Source organism: Ambystoma mexicanum, chromosome 7p (genome assembly GCF_040938575.1).
Source record: "Ambystoma mexicanum isolate Mex_15411 chromosome 7p, UKY_AmexF1_1, whole genome shotgun sequence".
Classification (NCBI taxonomy): Eukaryota; Metazoa; Chordata; class Amphibia; order Caudata; family Ambystomatidae; genus Ambystoma; species Ambystoma mexicanum.
The window spans coordinates 492,236,832-492,252,491 of record NC_090939.1 but is presented as its reverse complement, the minus strand read 5'-3'; the positions used below and the strand labels follow the sequence as shown (position 1 = coordinate 492,252,491).

The 15,660-nt window shown below is 46.8% G+C and overlaps 1 protein-coding gene across 10 annotated transcripts in view; it reads right to left on the bottom strand.

The window, feature by feature from the left end:
* Positions 1-15,660, bottom strand: part of CASK (calcium/calmodulin dependent serine protein kinase) — a 2,777,982-nt gene that overhangs the window by 1,881,442 nt on the left and 880,880 nt on the right. For all 10 annotated transcript variants that reach the window (XM_069636511.1, XM_069636508.1, XM_069636509.1 and 7 more), the window contains exon 5: positions 14,004-14,076. In XM_069636511.1, coding sequence (XP_069492612.1) covers positions 14,004-14,076 — 73 coding nt within the window. The remainder of the gene's footprint in view (positions 1-14,003; positions 14,077-15,660) is intronic.

The window sequence follows — 15,660 nt, the reverse complement described above, 5'->3', positions numbered from 1 at the left end:
TTAGGAGGACCAGCCCTTCGTCCCAGGTGTCGTCCAACAGTGTGACCGAAAGCACGGTCTTCCTTTTGGCCTCTCGTCGCTGATAAAGGAGTCCCTCCTTCTTCTGCTCTTCGGGGCATAGCTGAAAAAGCTCTGAGGCCCTAGCGATCATGCCGTGAAAGGAGCCACCGTCGTCCGTCCCCGTCGTCACCGCATCGGTCTCGTCTCTCGGTGGAGGGGATGGAGGTGAAGGATTGAAGGGTGGGGGTAGATGGACACGCCTCCGCTTGGATGTAGGGCTCCCTGACAGTCCAGGCACGGCTGGATCGTCCGCCGGAGGCAAAGGCAACCTTGTCCTTATTTCTGTACACAGGGTGTGCAAGGCCAGTAAGATGTCCTCCGACCTGTCAATCGGTGGTGACAGCGGTTGCGACGGGAGCGTCGGCAGCGGCGTAGTGTCCTCCGGTTCCTCGTCGATCTGCCGTTCCTCATCATATCCCTCGTCGCTCTCCACGTCTGCCTCGTTGGGGTCCTTCCCGTAGGATCTGACCTCGAACTTCCTGTCAAGAACTGACTTGAGGCCCGAAAGCTCATCCTCGGAGGAGATATCTGAGTCCGATAGGACTATCATGCCCTCCTTCTTGTTGCCCAGGGGCTCAACTGGGGTCTTATCGATGGGCGTGAAAGACTATTCCCTCCGGCTGGGCTGGGAAACTCTTGGCTTGGGGGTCGTCTCCGCTGGGGCCGCCTCCGTGGTCTTCGCCAGGGATGCTACCACTCCCTCAATTGAGGCCTTAGCCTGGTGAACCTGGGCCTTGGCGACCTTAGGCGCGTCTGAGGCCTTCACCGTGGGGGGAGGGGAAACCGCCTCGCTCCCCCTTGGCTTTCTCTGTCGGAATCGACCGGGCCTTGCTCCAGAAGCTTACCCAGGTTGTCAGACTTCCTTTTCATTGAGCCGGAGCGTTGGCTCGTGGTTGATGGCATCGGCGATACTGCGCCCAGCCTCACAGCCGAGGAGCCCGTACCAACGGCACTCCCGGTGCCTGCGGACTCACAGTGCTTTGCCTTATATTGGGCCCCTGTCGCCTGAGCGCCCTCAAAGGTCTTAGAAGACCGCTCGGATTTTCTCTTGGGAGAAGTTTGTTGCCGGGGCTCACCTGCCGCCGGGCTCTTCAACTCCAGCCAGTCAGCGGGTCGCTTGTGATGGTCCTTCATGGTACATGAGGACATGTCCTTGCAGAACGCACAGGCCTCCTCGACGTGCGATTTATCTGCGTGCAGGCAGTAAAGGCACCGGGGAGCGCCCATCCTCCTTGAAGACGTTCTGTAGTCCACATCCTGGGCAGATCCTAAACAGAGGCGTTGAGTCTCCTTGGTCTTCGGCCATGACCACGCGGGGTAGGCCTCCAAGTTCTTCTGGAATCCTCCAAGAAGTGAAATTCGACGGAAATTCGCCCTTGAGGGGCGTAGAGATTTCCGAAACGGGTCCCCGTTAATTGGAAGATGAATCGGTGGAGCTTGAGGCTCAATTTAACTGAAAAAAATAAGAGTAAACTCTTTGAAAAAACACAATACGCAGTAAAAGCTCAAGAGCGAAGCACGAGGACTCCCAACACTTGAACGTGCGGTAGAAATCTGTAGATGGATGCCAGAGGAGGGGCTTAGGTAGAGGGCTGTCATTGGTTGGGGAAGTATGACCCAGAGACCAGTGATTGGTTATTAGTAGAAAGACATTTCAGAAACAAAACTGAAACTGATTTTTTCTTTACCGATGATTCCCAGCCCGATGACGGGGGAATATTCATGAGCATGTGAATCCATGCCAGACCCCATGCTGGAGAAGTATGTAGCATGCGCAATGAGGCACAACAGTTTACACGTGCGCGGTGTGAGTTCAGACTTGTGACAACTAGTAAGGAGGGTTTGGAAGTAACAACACTGGAAGTAGCCATCCGCCTAACGGTCCATAGGGTGTTCACGGGGCGCTAGGTGTCGGATGGATGGTGGCCACAGAAAGAGGAATGACCTCAACCAACGATGAAAAGGTTAAGCTCATGGACCCAACACGTGAGTAGTGAACAGAGACAAGGGACTACAAAAGGGACTGACAAAAACTATCGACATATTGTGGAATGACGGGGAAACGAACTGGAATGGTCAACAAGCTCGGGCAATACCAGGAATTGCAGACAACGTGCTAATCGATAGTTAGACTTACTACTACGTCAGGTAATGATACCAATACTAAGCACCATTATCATTAGTGCAACAAGAGAGATACTTGCCATTAGCTGCTAAGTCACACCACTAATGTTCAGGGTCATTTTGTCTCCTCACCCTCTACAGAACTAGATGCATTGAGACTGAAACTAGCTTTGCAGCATCTATGGTATCCTGAAATACAAAAGACAATGAACTCCCATACATGCAAACCCGACCACAATTTAGAGCTAGAAGCATCCAACTACATTTAAAGACACCCAGGTACGAGCTGAAAAGCTTGCAGGTGCTCCATGTAATGTGCTAAGCAATGGTGGGTTGTCTTTTCTGCCGCATTGCACTGTTCGGTATTAAGGACTTTAATCTTAGCAATACAACAGACAACCAAGTTCTGAGGCAACCACGAGAGAGACTTTTGTGGTTTGAGTTAGAGGAGACACATTGTATAGATAAATCACCAACTGTTGGCAATAATCGACAGCGGTGAACAGAGAGCACTAGGGAATTACAACTAAAATGTAATGGAAATGATAAATAGTAAGCACTTGTGAGCATAGTTACAATGGAATAGACATGTTAAGTGATAGGCATGTCAATGTCGTTTCAGTTGGATCAACTGCCACCTAACATACCCGGATCAAATAAGGAAAAGAGATCAAGGGACTAAACTGGAGCAAAAAATATGACTCTGTGATTAGAAAGAAGGGAAATAAAGAGATATTAAACCTTTGAAGAATTTCCTACAGTAGCTTTTTTAAAAACGTTTTTATTGAATTTTTCAACATACTAAACACCAACGTCTCCCCCCTCCTTCAATTCTTCTCCCCTCCCCCTTGGTGCTCCCTCAGGTCCTTTCTCATTCTGCTGTATTTCGTTCTGCTCCTCAGGGTTCATTGTAGGTCCAGTAGTCTAAGGCGTTGCGAGCGCCACCCGATCCTGTAGTCGTCCCTGAGCAAGGTCACGATTTCCCCCAATTCACTTGCGAAATTCTGCACGGTATTGTTCATGGCATATGTAGCCCATTCCATGGCGGCTATCTCCCACACTTTGCGGAACCATTCCTGGAACGTCGGTATGGTAGAGTTTTTCCATTTCTGTGCGATAATTGTAATTCCTGTAATTCCTGCTTTAGTAAGCATCGCCTGTGCTCTTTCTCTGGCCCTGGGTTACCCAGCTGCTTCCGCGCTCCTGAGGCCCAGAATAGCCCATTCCGGGGGCCTACTTCCCCCTGCTCCGAATGCCTGTTGCTGTGCTTGTTGAATTTCCTTCCAGAAAGGTTCTATTTTTGGCCATCTCCACCATGTATGTTCAGCCCTACAGTAGCTTTTAATCATGAAGAAGGAATGAAACATGTTGGGTGAATGAAGTAAGAAGAGCATGATTGAGTAGATTGGTTTTTGTTATTTTAAGGTTAATAACCTGCAGAGGGGTTGTTTAACTGAGTGAGATATTTTCCCTCTAGTCTGTGTTTTTGAGTAATAAAAATGTCAACCATGTCTGCCATCAGCCACTCGAGTTATAAATACTATGCATGTCCTTCACTGAAGTCCTGTTAAAAACAAGCACTGGCAAAGCCAACCGTTTTGGCTTGTGTACAAGTATTTGGCATTTGCTAGGCACTGCTATTATATGCCCACATACTCTCACCAATTGGCAGCTGCTACCATTGATGGACAGTAAACACCACTACAGCAGTGCCTGGCAAATGCCTTTCCCATGCCCATACAAAAACCCAAATTGTTGGCATTGCCAATGCTTGCTTCAAACATTTGGAGGAGAAACCTAATTACAGGTACTGCTTTGTAAACGAGGAGCAAACAGCTCTTCAATGCCTTCAACCCGAGAAAGTAAAACTGCTCAGGGGCCTTAAACATAGCATTTTTTCAAATTCTACTTTATTTACTGTTCCAATGTTTTGGGGTGGAAAAAAGCCACTTTACCCATTTTTTGGCACATATATTTCTTTTGCTTTTCCATGGTTACACCATTAAGATACACCATGATTTATTATTGTTAGGTAAGCCTTCCAACTTTTCCTGTGCTGATGAAATACTGAATTTACTGTGGTGTCAAGTTTCGGAACAATGTCCCAAGATGGGCTGTGCTTCAGAGGTGAATGGAAGAGTAAGACGCTGCTTGTCAACAACTACTTTATTGATATTAGGAACCGCATGTTAATGCTCAAATATTATCTCTACAAGTAATATACGCAAATGCTAAACAAAGAATATTCTTAATGTATTTCCGTTTCGGAGTATCAAAGTCCCTATTATAGAAAGTACAAGTACTTGTTGGTTTATTGAACAAACTGTAGGGATAGGGGAAAATATAAATATGTGTATGTTTATCATACAAGTAAGGGTAATAAGTATTGGTACATAAATACTCTCGAGGCAGAGCCACAAAACTATTGCTGTCAAGCATAACAAGCCTGTCAGATGTCATGGGTATTGGTTTCTCTTGCATTAAAACTCAGGCACCTAACTTTCTCTAGAGTTTTGCTTTGGGTACAGCACATTTCCCTGCTGAAAAAACCTGCCACAGGTCCAGGTGGACATTTAAGACAGCCTTTGGAGTGGAGGTTAGGCTCTGGAATGCACGGTACGATGGAAACTACGACACCCAGATTCCCAGGATCACTGACCCTCAGGCTCCTGTATTCATTCATTTTCCTCCAAGCTTTAAAGATTTACAAGTGCCCTGAATGAATCATGTGGCATTCCCCCATTGCGTAGACGACCTTGGTTTCAAAAATACACACACTCGTCTATCCCTGTGGTGTCCAACTGCCCCGGACAGGAGCCACTACTAGCTGCAGAGCCCTACTTTGCCACAAACATATTAAGTATGAAGGCTTTTTGTTTGTTTGGTGTTAACATAAGTTGGCACACCCCAGAAGTAAAAAAACAGTAACTGATCAGCCAGCTGCCATAAGTGATAGAGCCCAGGGGACTGTCCAAGATGAATGCACTGCACACAAAAATAGAAGCTGACACATGAGTATGGGCATCTTGCAAAGTGCCACACATGTATGGCCGTGTGCTGGGGGTATGGGTACTATTGATATGGAATATCATGCTATACCAGTTATGTTGTTGGGTGAGGAATACTGAGTTACAGTATGTCATCATTGGATGTAACATTATCCTTAACATATAGTTTGGATTTATTTGATTTATATACAGGGAAGAACAATGTTCTTTTGATCGCAAAAGAACATACAATAGATAACAGGGGACTACTATGAATGACCATTATTTTACTTTCATTAATGAAAGTGATGACATGCACATAATTTTAAAATTCCTGAGCTAAAAAAGCTGGATTGGAGAATACCCGCGGAATTCATCTTCCGCCCGATAGTGCGCCCAGACATAACACCATGGTCAGTGGTATCATTAGACTTGCATGCTGTACAGGTGTCAGCGAAAAGGATTGCAGCAATTGGGATGGACATAGATGGATGTGAATGGCGCACTGTACTGTGCGTCAACGCCAATATTGCCCTACGAGACTTATCTGATGAGGATCTTTTCTCTGATTCAGACAATGATGGCGAAATAATAATGGAAATAGCAATGCCCTGTGACATTTTGATTGAAGCTAGGCAAATTCCCGTTCAGTTCATGGCAGTAGTGGGAACACCACCGTCATTTTTTGATGATGACATGCGACTGGTGCCAATAAATTTGTGGACCACGGGCCCCCATGATGTGGGGTTGTTGCACGTAGTGACGCCAGTGGTCATAAAACTCAAACAAGGGGCAATCCTGCCCCGAGTAAAGCAATATCCATTGTCCCGTGAGGCGGAGGAAGGAATAAAAGAGACAATAAATGCATTATTAGCTCAGGGAATAATAGTGCCCTCAAACTCACCATGCAACACCTGCATCTACCCGATTAAAAAAGCAAAGGGAGGGGCTTGGAGGATGATCCAGGATTTACGCCCCTTAAATGACGTCATACAGAAATAGTTCCCTTTAGTCCCGAACCCTGCTTCAATATTATGCAGTATCCCAAAAACGGCATCACATTTCACAGTGGTCGATTTGAAAAACGCATTCTTTTCCATCCCCTTGGCAGAAGAAAGCAGATGATACCTGACAGCATTCACATTTGGGGGAAAGAGATACAAACATTGTAGAGTACCCAAGGGGTACTGTGAGAGCCCAAGCATCTTCAACCGCATTCTACACGAAGACCTCGGTAATTTATCGGTTGAAAGCACCATCATTCAGTATGTAGACGATCTGCTCGTCTGCGCACAGAATGCAGAAACCTGCAGGGGAGACTCAGTGACACTCCTGTCACTGCTGGCAAACAAGGGATACAAAGTGGACAATTAAAAGCTACAATACTGTCAGGAAGAGGTCTTATACTTAGGGCAGTTGATATTGAAAGACGGAAAGAGAATAATCCCTGACAGGGTAGAAGCAATAAGATTAGTAAGAGAACCCACAACAGTGAAGGAGATGCAGAAATTCTTGGGAATGTGCAATTATTGCAGAGCATGGATATTAGATTATGCAGCCTACACGAGACCATTACTGCAAGCACTCAAGGAGGCACAACACGAGAACGGGAAAATAGAATGGTCAGAAGAGATGAGTGACTCATTCAAGTCACTAAAAGAATTGATTTCGAGTGCTCCGGTACTCGCCAACCCTGATTATGAACGCAAGTTTTTCCTATTTTCACATTGTAAGGGAACACTCATGACGGCTGTACTGACACAAAAGACTTCTCTAGGACACAAACCGTTGGCTTACTATAGTGGCACCTTGGATGCGGTGATGCAAGGACACTTCGCGTGCGAGCAATCTCTCGCCGCCGCCGCGTTCGCCATTGAAAAAAGTGCCACAATAGTAATGGGATGCCCTGTCACATTGTTTGTGGAACACTCATTATTTGCAATACTTGAGAGGTCAAAAAGTACACTGACCACACAGCGAGCAACTGCCTATGAGATAATATTGTCGAGCGCCAATATCAATGTGGTACGATGCAGAACAGTGAATCCGGCAACATTCATTACAGAAGCATGCACACTGGAGGACATGCAGGAACACAACTGTGCAACTTACACAGGGGAAACAGGGGAGGACACGGTGGTGTGCGAGAATGCCCTGAGGGAGGGGGAGGTGTACTTTGTGGATGGGTCAGCATCAATTGACATGGACACGGGAGAGAAACATGTGGGGATGGCGGTGGTGAGATTAGAAGATGGTGAGTATGAGACACTAGTGCAGTATCGCCTTCCATCCCATTTCTGAGCACAGGCAGCAGAATTCATAGCATTAATAGAAGCACTACATGCAGCTAAAGGGTGTGCAGTAACAATATACACAGATTCAGCTTACATGACGACAACAGTACATGGGCGTCTGGCAAGATGGGGGCGGAGGGGGTTTCGAAGAGCAGATGGGACTCCAGTGCAGCATGCAGAATTGCTGAAGGAATTAATTGAGGCCCTAAAAGACCCAACAGTGGTAGCAATAGTGAAGTGCCAAGCACACACGTCCAACACAGACGTTGTGTCTTGGGGAACGCGGCAGCGGACGCTGCTGGCAAGGAAGCTTCATATTTTGAAAAACATGAAACAGGTGAGTACATGCTGCAGCACAAGACAAACGAAGAGCTCCCAGAAGGATACAATGCGATGCCCATATCACAAATACTAGAGTTACAGGAAGGAGCAAGTGGCGATGAAAAGATGATGTGGGTAAAACTAGGGTGCAGCCAATCAGCAACAGACTTACTCTGGCGACAAAATAACTCAGGAAAAGTGGTAATGCCAGTAAGGCTACTAGAAATAACGTTTCAACAATTACACTTCCCAGCACACAACACGAAACAACACATTGCAGCAGAGATACAAGAGGAGTGGTTCGTGCCCTGTCTTCAGGAGCACATATCTAGATTGACAATGGAGTGCACAACATGCCAGATATACAACTCTGGAATGACATTACGTACACTCAGGGGAACAATTCCAAAACCAATTGGCCCATTCAGAGAGCTACACATTGACTACGCAGACATGGGAGAAAGGTGTAATGGGGCACGCTACATGATTGTGATTGTATGCCCATTTTCAAGGTGGGTGGAAGCAGGCTCATGTGCACGACCTGATGCTAAAAGCGCTGCAAAGTTCCTAGTAAGGGAAGTGTTCCCAAGCTGGGGAATTTGTGACGTAGTTCGCTCAGACAACGGCACTCACTTTGTGAACGAACTCTTCAAAGAAGTAACGACACTATTGGGAATAAAACAAATTGTGCTCGATTTATCATCCTCAAAGTAATGGCGTGGTAGAAAAGATGAACGGCCTGTTAAAAGGAAGATTATCAACATTATGCTTCTCATTAAAGAAGAACTGGATTTACTGTTTGCCCCTTGCGCTGTTTGAGCTGAGAAATCAGCCAAGCAAGGACTACCATTTGTCCCCGCACGAAATAGTGACTGGGAGACGAATGCACACAGAAGCGCTGCGATATTGGGAGATGAGTTCACAGACTACCTGAAAAAGCTAACTAGGGCAGCGCGCGCAATATCAAAGCAGCTCTCCCCACCATTCACAAGGGAAGAAGGGAACACAACGGAGTCCCTTACGGAACCTGAAACACCGGTACAACTGATGCCGGGAGAGTTCATTTATGTCCGGAGCTTTGTGCGCCGGTGGAATGCACCACGGTTCCACGGACCATATGAAGTGGTATTTTGTACTCCTATGGCTGTAAAAGTGAAGGGCCTTAAGTACTGGATACATTTGACAGATGTACGAAGGGCATATAATAGCGCGCGGGAGGAGGTGGATGAGGGGGCACAGACAACAACAAAGAATACAAATGAAAATAATGAGTGAATGTTAACATGTGTGTGACGGAAATGCACCCGATTAAGAAAGTTGATGACGAGAACAAGTACATTTAAGGGTATCTATAAAGATGAAAAGATTGAAAAAAAAATGTGGACTTCAGTGTAAATAATAATGTGATAAAAATGTGTAGTGTCCGCTCCCTTGTCTGTACATCCGCAACCCCACTCCCCTTCCATGATATCTTGGCACTGGTAGTGCCAACAAAATGTTTACATGCATGCACTTTTATATCTCAAACAGGAAATACCATGGCAACTAACGGGCAGCCTGCAACGGATAGATTTATTAGATATAGAGAATTGTTAGCTGAAAGATGTAGATATTCGTATGAGTGTGGATTGTCGGTATGCATTACATTATTTTTACAATGATGTTTGGCCTGGTTACGTATTGGTTCAAAGCGTTCATCTCGATAGGGGGGAGGGATTAACGGGACTAATGTGACAAATGAAACAGCAATTGTAAATACTAAAGAAGGTGATTTTTTGGTATGGGATGGAACTAAACTGGTATGGGGATATTACACGACACCATCCAATGTTGCTATCTCGCATAATGAAGGTCTGCAGGGAAAAATGCAAAACAGCACAATTTCCCCGCCAAAGGTATCTAATTACAATGCCCGCAGTCTAAATGATCGTAACCCCTCTGCTATATCCTGGTTATATAACACCCCCACCAGCAGGCCCACTCCCGTAACAAAAAAACACACTGCCAGATAGCATAAAGAAGGAGAATGAAGAAATGACAGCGAGATATGAAATACTGTATGATAATTGGGCAAAGGGGGGGGGAGAGGGAGAAAGGGGGGCCCACACTGTCCATCGCCCATGAGGCCGGGAGATACCTTAGAAAAAGGAATAACAGACGGAGAAGGGAGGCGGGGAGGAGGAAATATGATGAATATTATGGGTTAGGATTAGACAAAATGGAAGACCCACGACACCCCCACCAGACAAATAAATGGTATGCGGACATGAGTGCAACGGCTAAGCAAACAACAAATGAGAGCTGTTATGTCTGCTCCCTCATTCCCCATGCTTCAGGTACACCCAAAGTATTGTTACCGAAAGAGTTGCCTATTGTCAATGCCCAGTGTCTCCTTCATCTCACGTTGTGCAGAATTAAGAACACCTTCCAGGCACATGAGGTAACTTTCAAGATGCTGCAGAACGAAAAGACCTGTTACCCAAAGGCAGTAGGAGTGGTCTGTTTGGAGGAGCCATTTTTTATAATACAAGGGACACTTATTTCGGACAACAAGTGGAAGGACGAAGAAATAATGTGCAAGGCTGAAGCACTGCGGGGTGTGGCACCAGAGAAACTGCAATGGATAGAAGAGACATGCACACCCATATGGAAGGAGCACATCTCAAAATTGACTTGGGTAACGGCCATCGAGAAACCCTTTAAGCTGCAGAAAGAAATAACCTATGAACTGTGTTTCAAGGGGGGCGGGAGAACCACCATGGGGGCAAACAAGAACTGTAACAAGACCCTCACCATCCCAGATATGAGAAAAGGGACAACGGCCCTGATGGATACCTATTGGGTATGTGGCAACCAAGCATACCTGCACCTCCCACAATCCTGGGGAGGCAGCTGTTCATTGGCCACCCTACATTCCACGCTAATGGTGATATCGGAAAGCCACATTAATGGGGGCAAGGAGATGCGAGGAAAATCTTAACAGAGTGGGGCCCCACCAACTGCAGAATCACAAGTATATGTCCTGTCCTCCGGAAACAAGGAAGGGGCGCTGTCCCGAAACAGACGGTCATCAAACTACATATCCAAAGCATCATCAGAACTGCTGGCACAGATCCCGGATAGATATCGATTATTCAGCTCTGCAGAAACGTTCTTCGCCTCACTCATCCCAAGCATCCAGGCGTGAGCAAACGCAAAGTGGCTCCAAATCATACTTTGGGAACTGATCCAATTGGCAAATGATACTGAAGAAGGGTTTAACGTAATAAAAGTAGAATTACGAGCACTGCGGCTAATGACCATGCAGAACAGGTATGTCTTCGACCTGTTGACAGCAATGGACGGAGGTGTTTGCCGAAAAATTGGAAGTGCCTACTGCACTTTCGTACCTTCTGAAGACGCAGAAAACGGCTCCCTGTCCCATGTGATCGAATCAGTACATAGCCTAGGAGAAAGAATGAGAATGGAAGGTGGAGCAGAAGAAAGTACATGGTTCGACAATATCTTCTCCTGGGTCCCAGCATGGCTGGGAATGACTGTCAAGTTTTTGATACCGGCTGTAGTGTTCCTCCTTTTCATTTTCTGCCTATGCCAGGTTGGTCTTCGATGTTGTGCCAACGCAGTACCGAATGGTGCAATGATGATGGTGACAATGGGCAACGCCCGTGGTACAATAGAAACTATGCAGGAAGCACAGGTACAAACGGGTACAGATTACACGTCAAGATTCCAGATGGTGCCCATGTACCACGACAAGGACATAGTAGATAAGCTATGGCACACTACAATCAAAGAGCCCCGGGTACTCGAATGGTATGAGGAAGTGTGCGTGGACCTAGAAGGGGATAGCGGTTGTATATACCTGACCTGTACCCCAGATGAATATGCTAGGAGAGGTGAAAGCCTGTGAGGGGTGTGTAGGGCATGGATGCCCATAAAAGGCACCCCTCATGGGATGCCGCTATAGCTGACGAGGAAGAGTGCAGGAGGTTGGAGGATTTAAAGTATTCGTTACCTAAGTAATGAAAGGGGGAAATGTATGGGAGGACTGGTCCAGGAGACCCCCCTCCCATGCCTCTACTCCCCCGGTGAGGTTCATGGCTCACCGGGTGTCCTTCCTGCCACCAGGGCCCAGGTGGTGGGTGGGGCACTGGCTGAAGACATTGACCAAACCTGTTCAATTTAGCTAGGCCCTGGAAACCATTTTGTATAATAAAAATGTCTTGAGCCCTGCGCACCGCCGCACGGCCCCCACCCTCGGAGAGTATCACTCATCCCTGAGGCCACAGCTCCCTGGCAGATCCGCTAAGAGCCTGTTCCCACGAACAGACGGACATGAGCTAGTGTTAGATACCAACACTGTAACATTTCACCTTCCGCAGTGTATCGCTGTTTCCAGCATGACCCAGCCAGCAGGGCATGGGTGGAAAAGAACTGTACAATGATCCACCTGACAAAAGCAAAGTCCCCAAATACTAATGAGCAAACCACCTGTGATGAAAGCGTTCTCTCCACAACCTCTCTGACTAAAAAACCTATAAAATATATGAAAATGGCAGGATGGGTGCTCATATGACATTAGGGATGAAGCACCCACATCCCTGTAGCTATGCGCAAATGGTAAAAGCGTCCCGGTGGTTTTTCATGTTATGTGTGTTATCGAGAAGACTGCACCCCACAGTCCCGCGCCAAAACTGAACTAATGCTGCTAGAGTGTAAAGGAAGAAAAATGCAACCATACTAAGGGCTCATGTAAGGGGTGCACGAAAATGCACCATATGTGTGTCTGAGCCCACTATGTGCCACTGCCGCCAGTCTTAATGGCGGGTTGTTCCTGCGTGCTCCACCAACCTTACTACTACCCCACTTACCGCGCATGTATAAACATATAACAAAATGTTGTAGTTGTTAAAAACGTAGTGTACAAGTAATGTGTTCAAATTGGCCATATGGATGGCACTAGCAATGTCAAAAACGTGAGCTTTGGAAAAACTCAATGAGTATTGTATATTATATGAATGTTTATGTCTCTTCCACCTAAAGTTTGCAACACACGAGGAAAATACCTTTGTGAGCACATGCAAGGCCATTCCCCCTTCCTCCCAGTGAAGCCTGCCAGACGAAAAAGCAGAGGCCTGTGCCGCGCTGCTCCACCTCCCCCAATTCGGCTGGATCTGCTTCAAATATTCGCATTCCCCCGCAGCACCCAAGGCCATGGCCTGCCACCTGACTTATTTACAACCCAGCAGTAAACCCCGGCCTTAAAACACAGATCCAAAGGCGCCCTTTCTTAGACTCCACGACCCGCCGGCTCACCTTAGGGTAATGGCCCCTGTAAAATTAGGACACCCAATATTATGGCAACATTACAAGAACACATCCATAATGACTTCTAACAAGACACGATGACACAGACCGCCTGTCCCATGCCCCGAGACCTAACCCCACAACCTCTGATACCCGGTCAATAGGATGGCGGTAACCATGTATTGACGAATCGCCAACAGACCCCACTCCAGGTGCATTCCTCCTGTGTTGCATTAACCTGTAGAATAACCTATTGGAAGATTTACCAGGGAAGATAATATTGCAATGTTGAATGACTGCGGTGTGCGTGGCCCTAGGGCAGGAAGTCAGGAAAGACATGCATCTCTGACACTGATCACGGTTGGCACAACAACACCGTCCGGATGAGCCCAGCTGACCTGCCAGGCCCAGCCCAACCCACGAGGGTAACCAGTGACATCCTCCAGCCGCGGCAAACCACATCGCAGCAGCACCTATAACTAGTCGTCGCCACCCAATCCCCACAAACTTGTGCCCTCTATAGCATGTAGGTTCTTATGACATTTTTTGTAAATATATACGCCTGTCTTTGCTATTGTCAGACAGAGCGCTCTCGGAGTTTGCAGAGTTCTTTGCATGCCCTATTTTGATTGATAAACTCCCATTTAAGCTCACCCGCACTTTGTCCTGGCCTTATTCCCATCCAGGGGAGAGTCCATTATTGTCTCTCATTGCTGGGAGGATCGTGCTATCTGGGGACGCTTGCCTTCAGAAACCATAACACTAATTCAGCACTTCAAATGTTTAGTCTCTACTTCTCATCAATTTTGTCACGCCAAACAGTTTTCAGAACAAAGGGGAGGAATTTCATGGAATGTTTAGAGCACACAACATTGCAATGCCTTTACTGTGAACACAGAACGCATCTTACCTTAACATCCCTGTGAATGATGTTGTTGTCGTGACAGTAACGCAGTGCTTCCAGAATCTGTCGCATATAATGACTGCAGGAAAAAACAAAAAAAAACACATAGGTTGCTCAGCAAATGCACAGCTTCAAACATACAGAGTTGCAGCTGAAGGCATTCAATCTAAGAAAAAAACTATTAAACATGAAACCAAACAGATTCTAGGAACGCAAAAGCAACACAAATGTCTTGTGGTACAAGGAGATTCAAGAGCCAAACTGTTTAAATTGTAGGGCATGGAAACTATGTCAAACGGCTAACACAAGGCTCTGTGCAAGAAGAGCTTAATGTTCTTTCGATTGGATGTTCGTTCCTCCAACGTATTCCACATCTTTCTGTGTACTTCAGAAACTTTTTCGGCAGAGGGGGTCCTGCATCGATGGCATCGGGTCGATGTCCCTCGAAGGCCTCCGTCGATGGCTGCATCACCGGATGTTATAAATAGGACGCACAGCGCCCGTAGCCTCAGTTTGTTTTTTCCTCCATAAACGTGTGACCTGCACATATCCAACGCCTGCTTGACTGCACAAAGCCTTGCGGAAACCTAAGCTGCAATTGCACAGAAAATTCTCCAGAGGGGCAGGCTGGGAGGGCGATGTGGAATATGTTGGAGGAACATCCAAAGCAAAAGACTGTTACCAGTTTGTTAAGTAACTTGTTCTTCGAATGGATTGTGTCCTCCAACGTATTCCACATCTTTGACAGACTCCCAAAGCAGTAACAGAAAATGGAGGAGGGAAAAGAATTTAGAGTACCCAATCAGATGGCAGAATAAAGAACCGCCTTTCCAAAGGCTATATCTGGACCCTGGAGCGTATTCAGGGAGTAATGTTTTACAAAGGTGTGTATAGAAGCCCATGTGGCTGCATCACAATTATTCCATATAGGAACTCCCCGCTGTAGGGCAGTGGAAGTAGCGACGCCTCTAGTGGAATGAGCTCACAACCCTTCAGGAGGGTCCTTACCCACCAAACGGTAACATTCAGAAATGGTGAGGATAATCCACCTCGACAAGATCTGTTTTGTCACAGCCTCGCTCAATTTCAAGAAGTCGCATCCAACACCTTCCCAAGAGCTCCAGTACATCGGGGCTCTGTTGGACACGTCATTGGGGAAGTGCTTGCCTCCCAGAGCACGATCTCTCACGAGTGGGAGTTGGCTCAGGAAGTCCTTCTGAAGATCTTCGCCCTTTGGGGAACCCCACAAGTGGATCTCTTCGATCACCAGTGACAACCAGAAGTGCAAGAGATTCTTCTCAAGGGAATTTCCTCCGAGAGGAGCCTTAGGAGACGCATTTGTAGTGGAATAGTCATTCCCACTGCTGTACGCGTTTCCTCCAGTCCCCGTCATTCCTCAAGTGTTAAGTAGGTTACAGAGGTTTGGATCCCACATGATCCTCATCGCTCCGTGGTATCCAGACCTTTGAGAAATGTTCATCTGCCTTCCACGCCGTCTTCACTACCAAGAGGATCTGCTCTCGCGAGAGGGGGGTGGGGGCAGGTTCTCTATTCAGATGTCAGGACTCTCCACCTTCACGCTTGGTATCTGAAAGGTTGAGGTATAAGGATTGGGACCTCACGGATGATGTGATGGAGGTGTTGCTTTCGGCCAGAAGGCCAT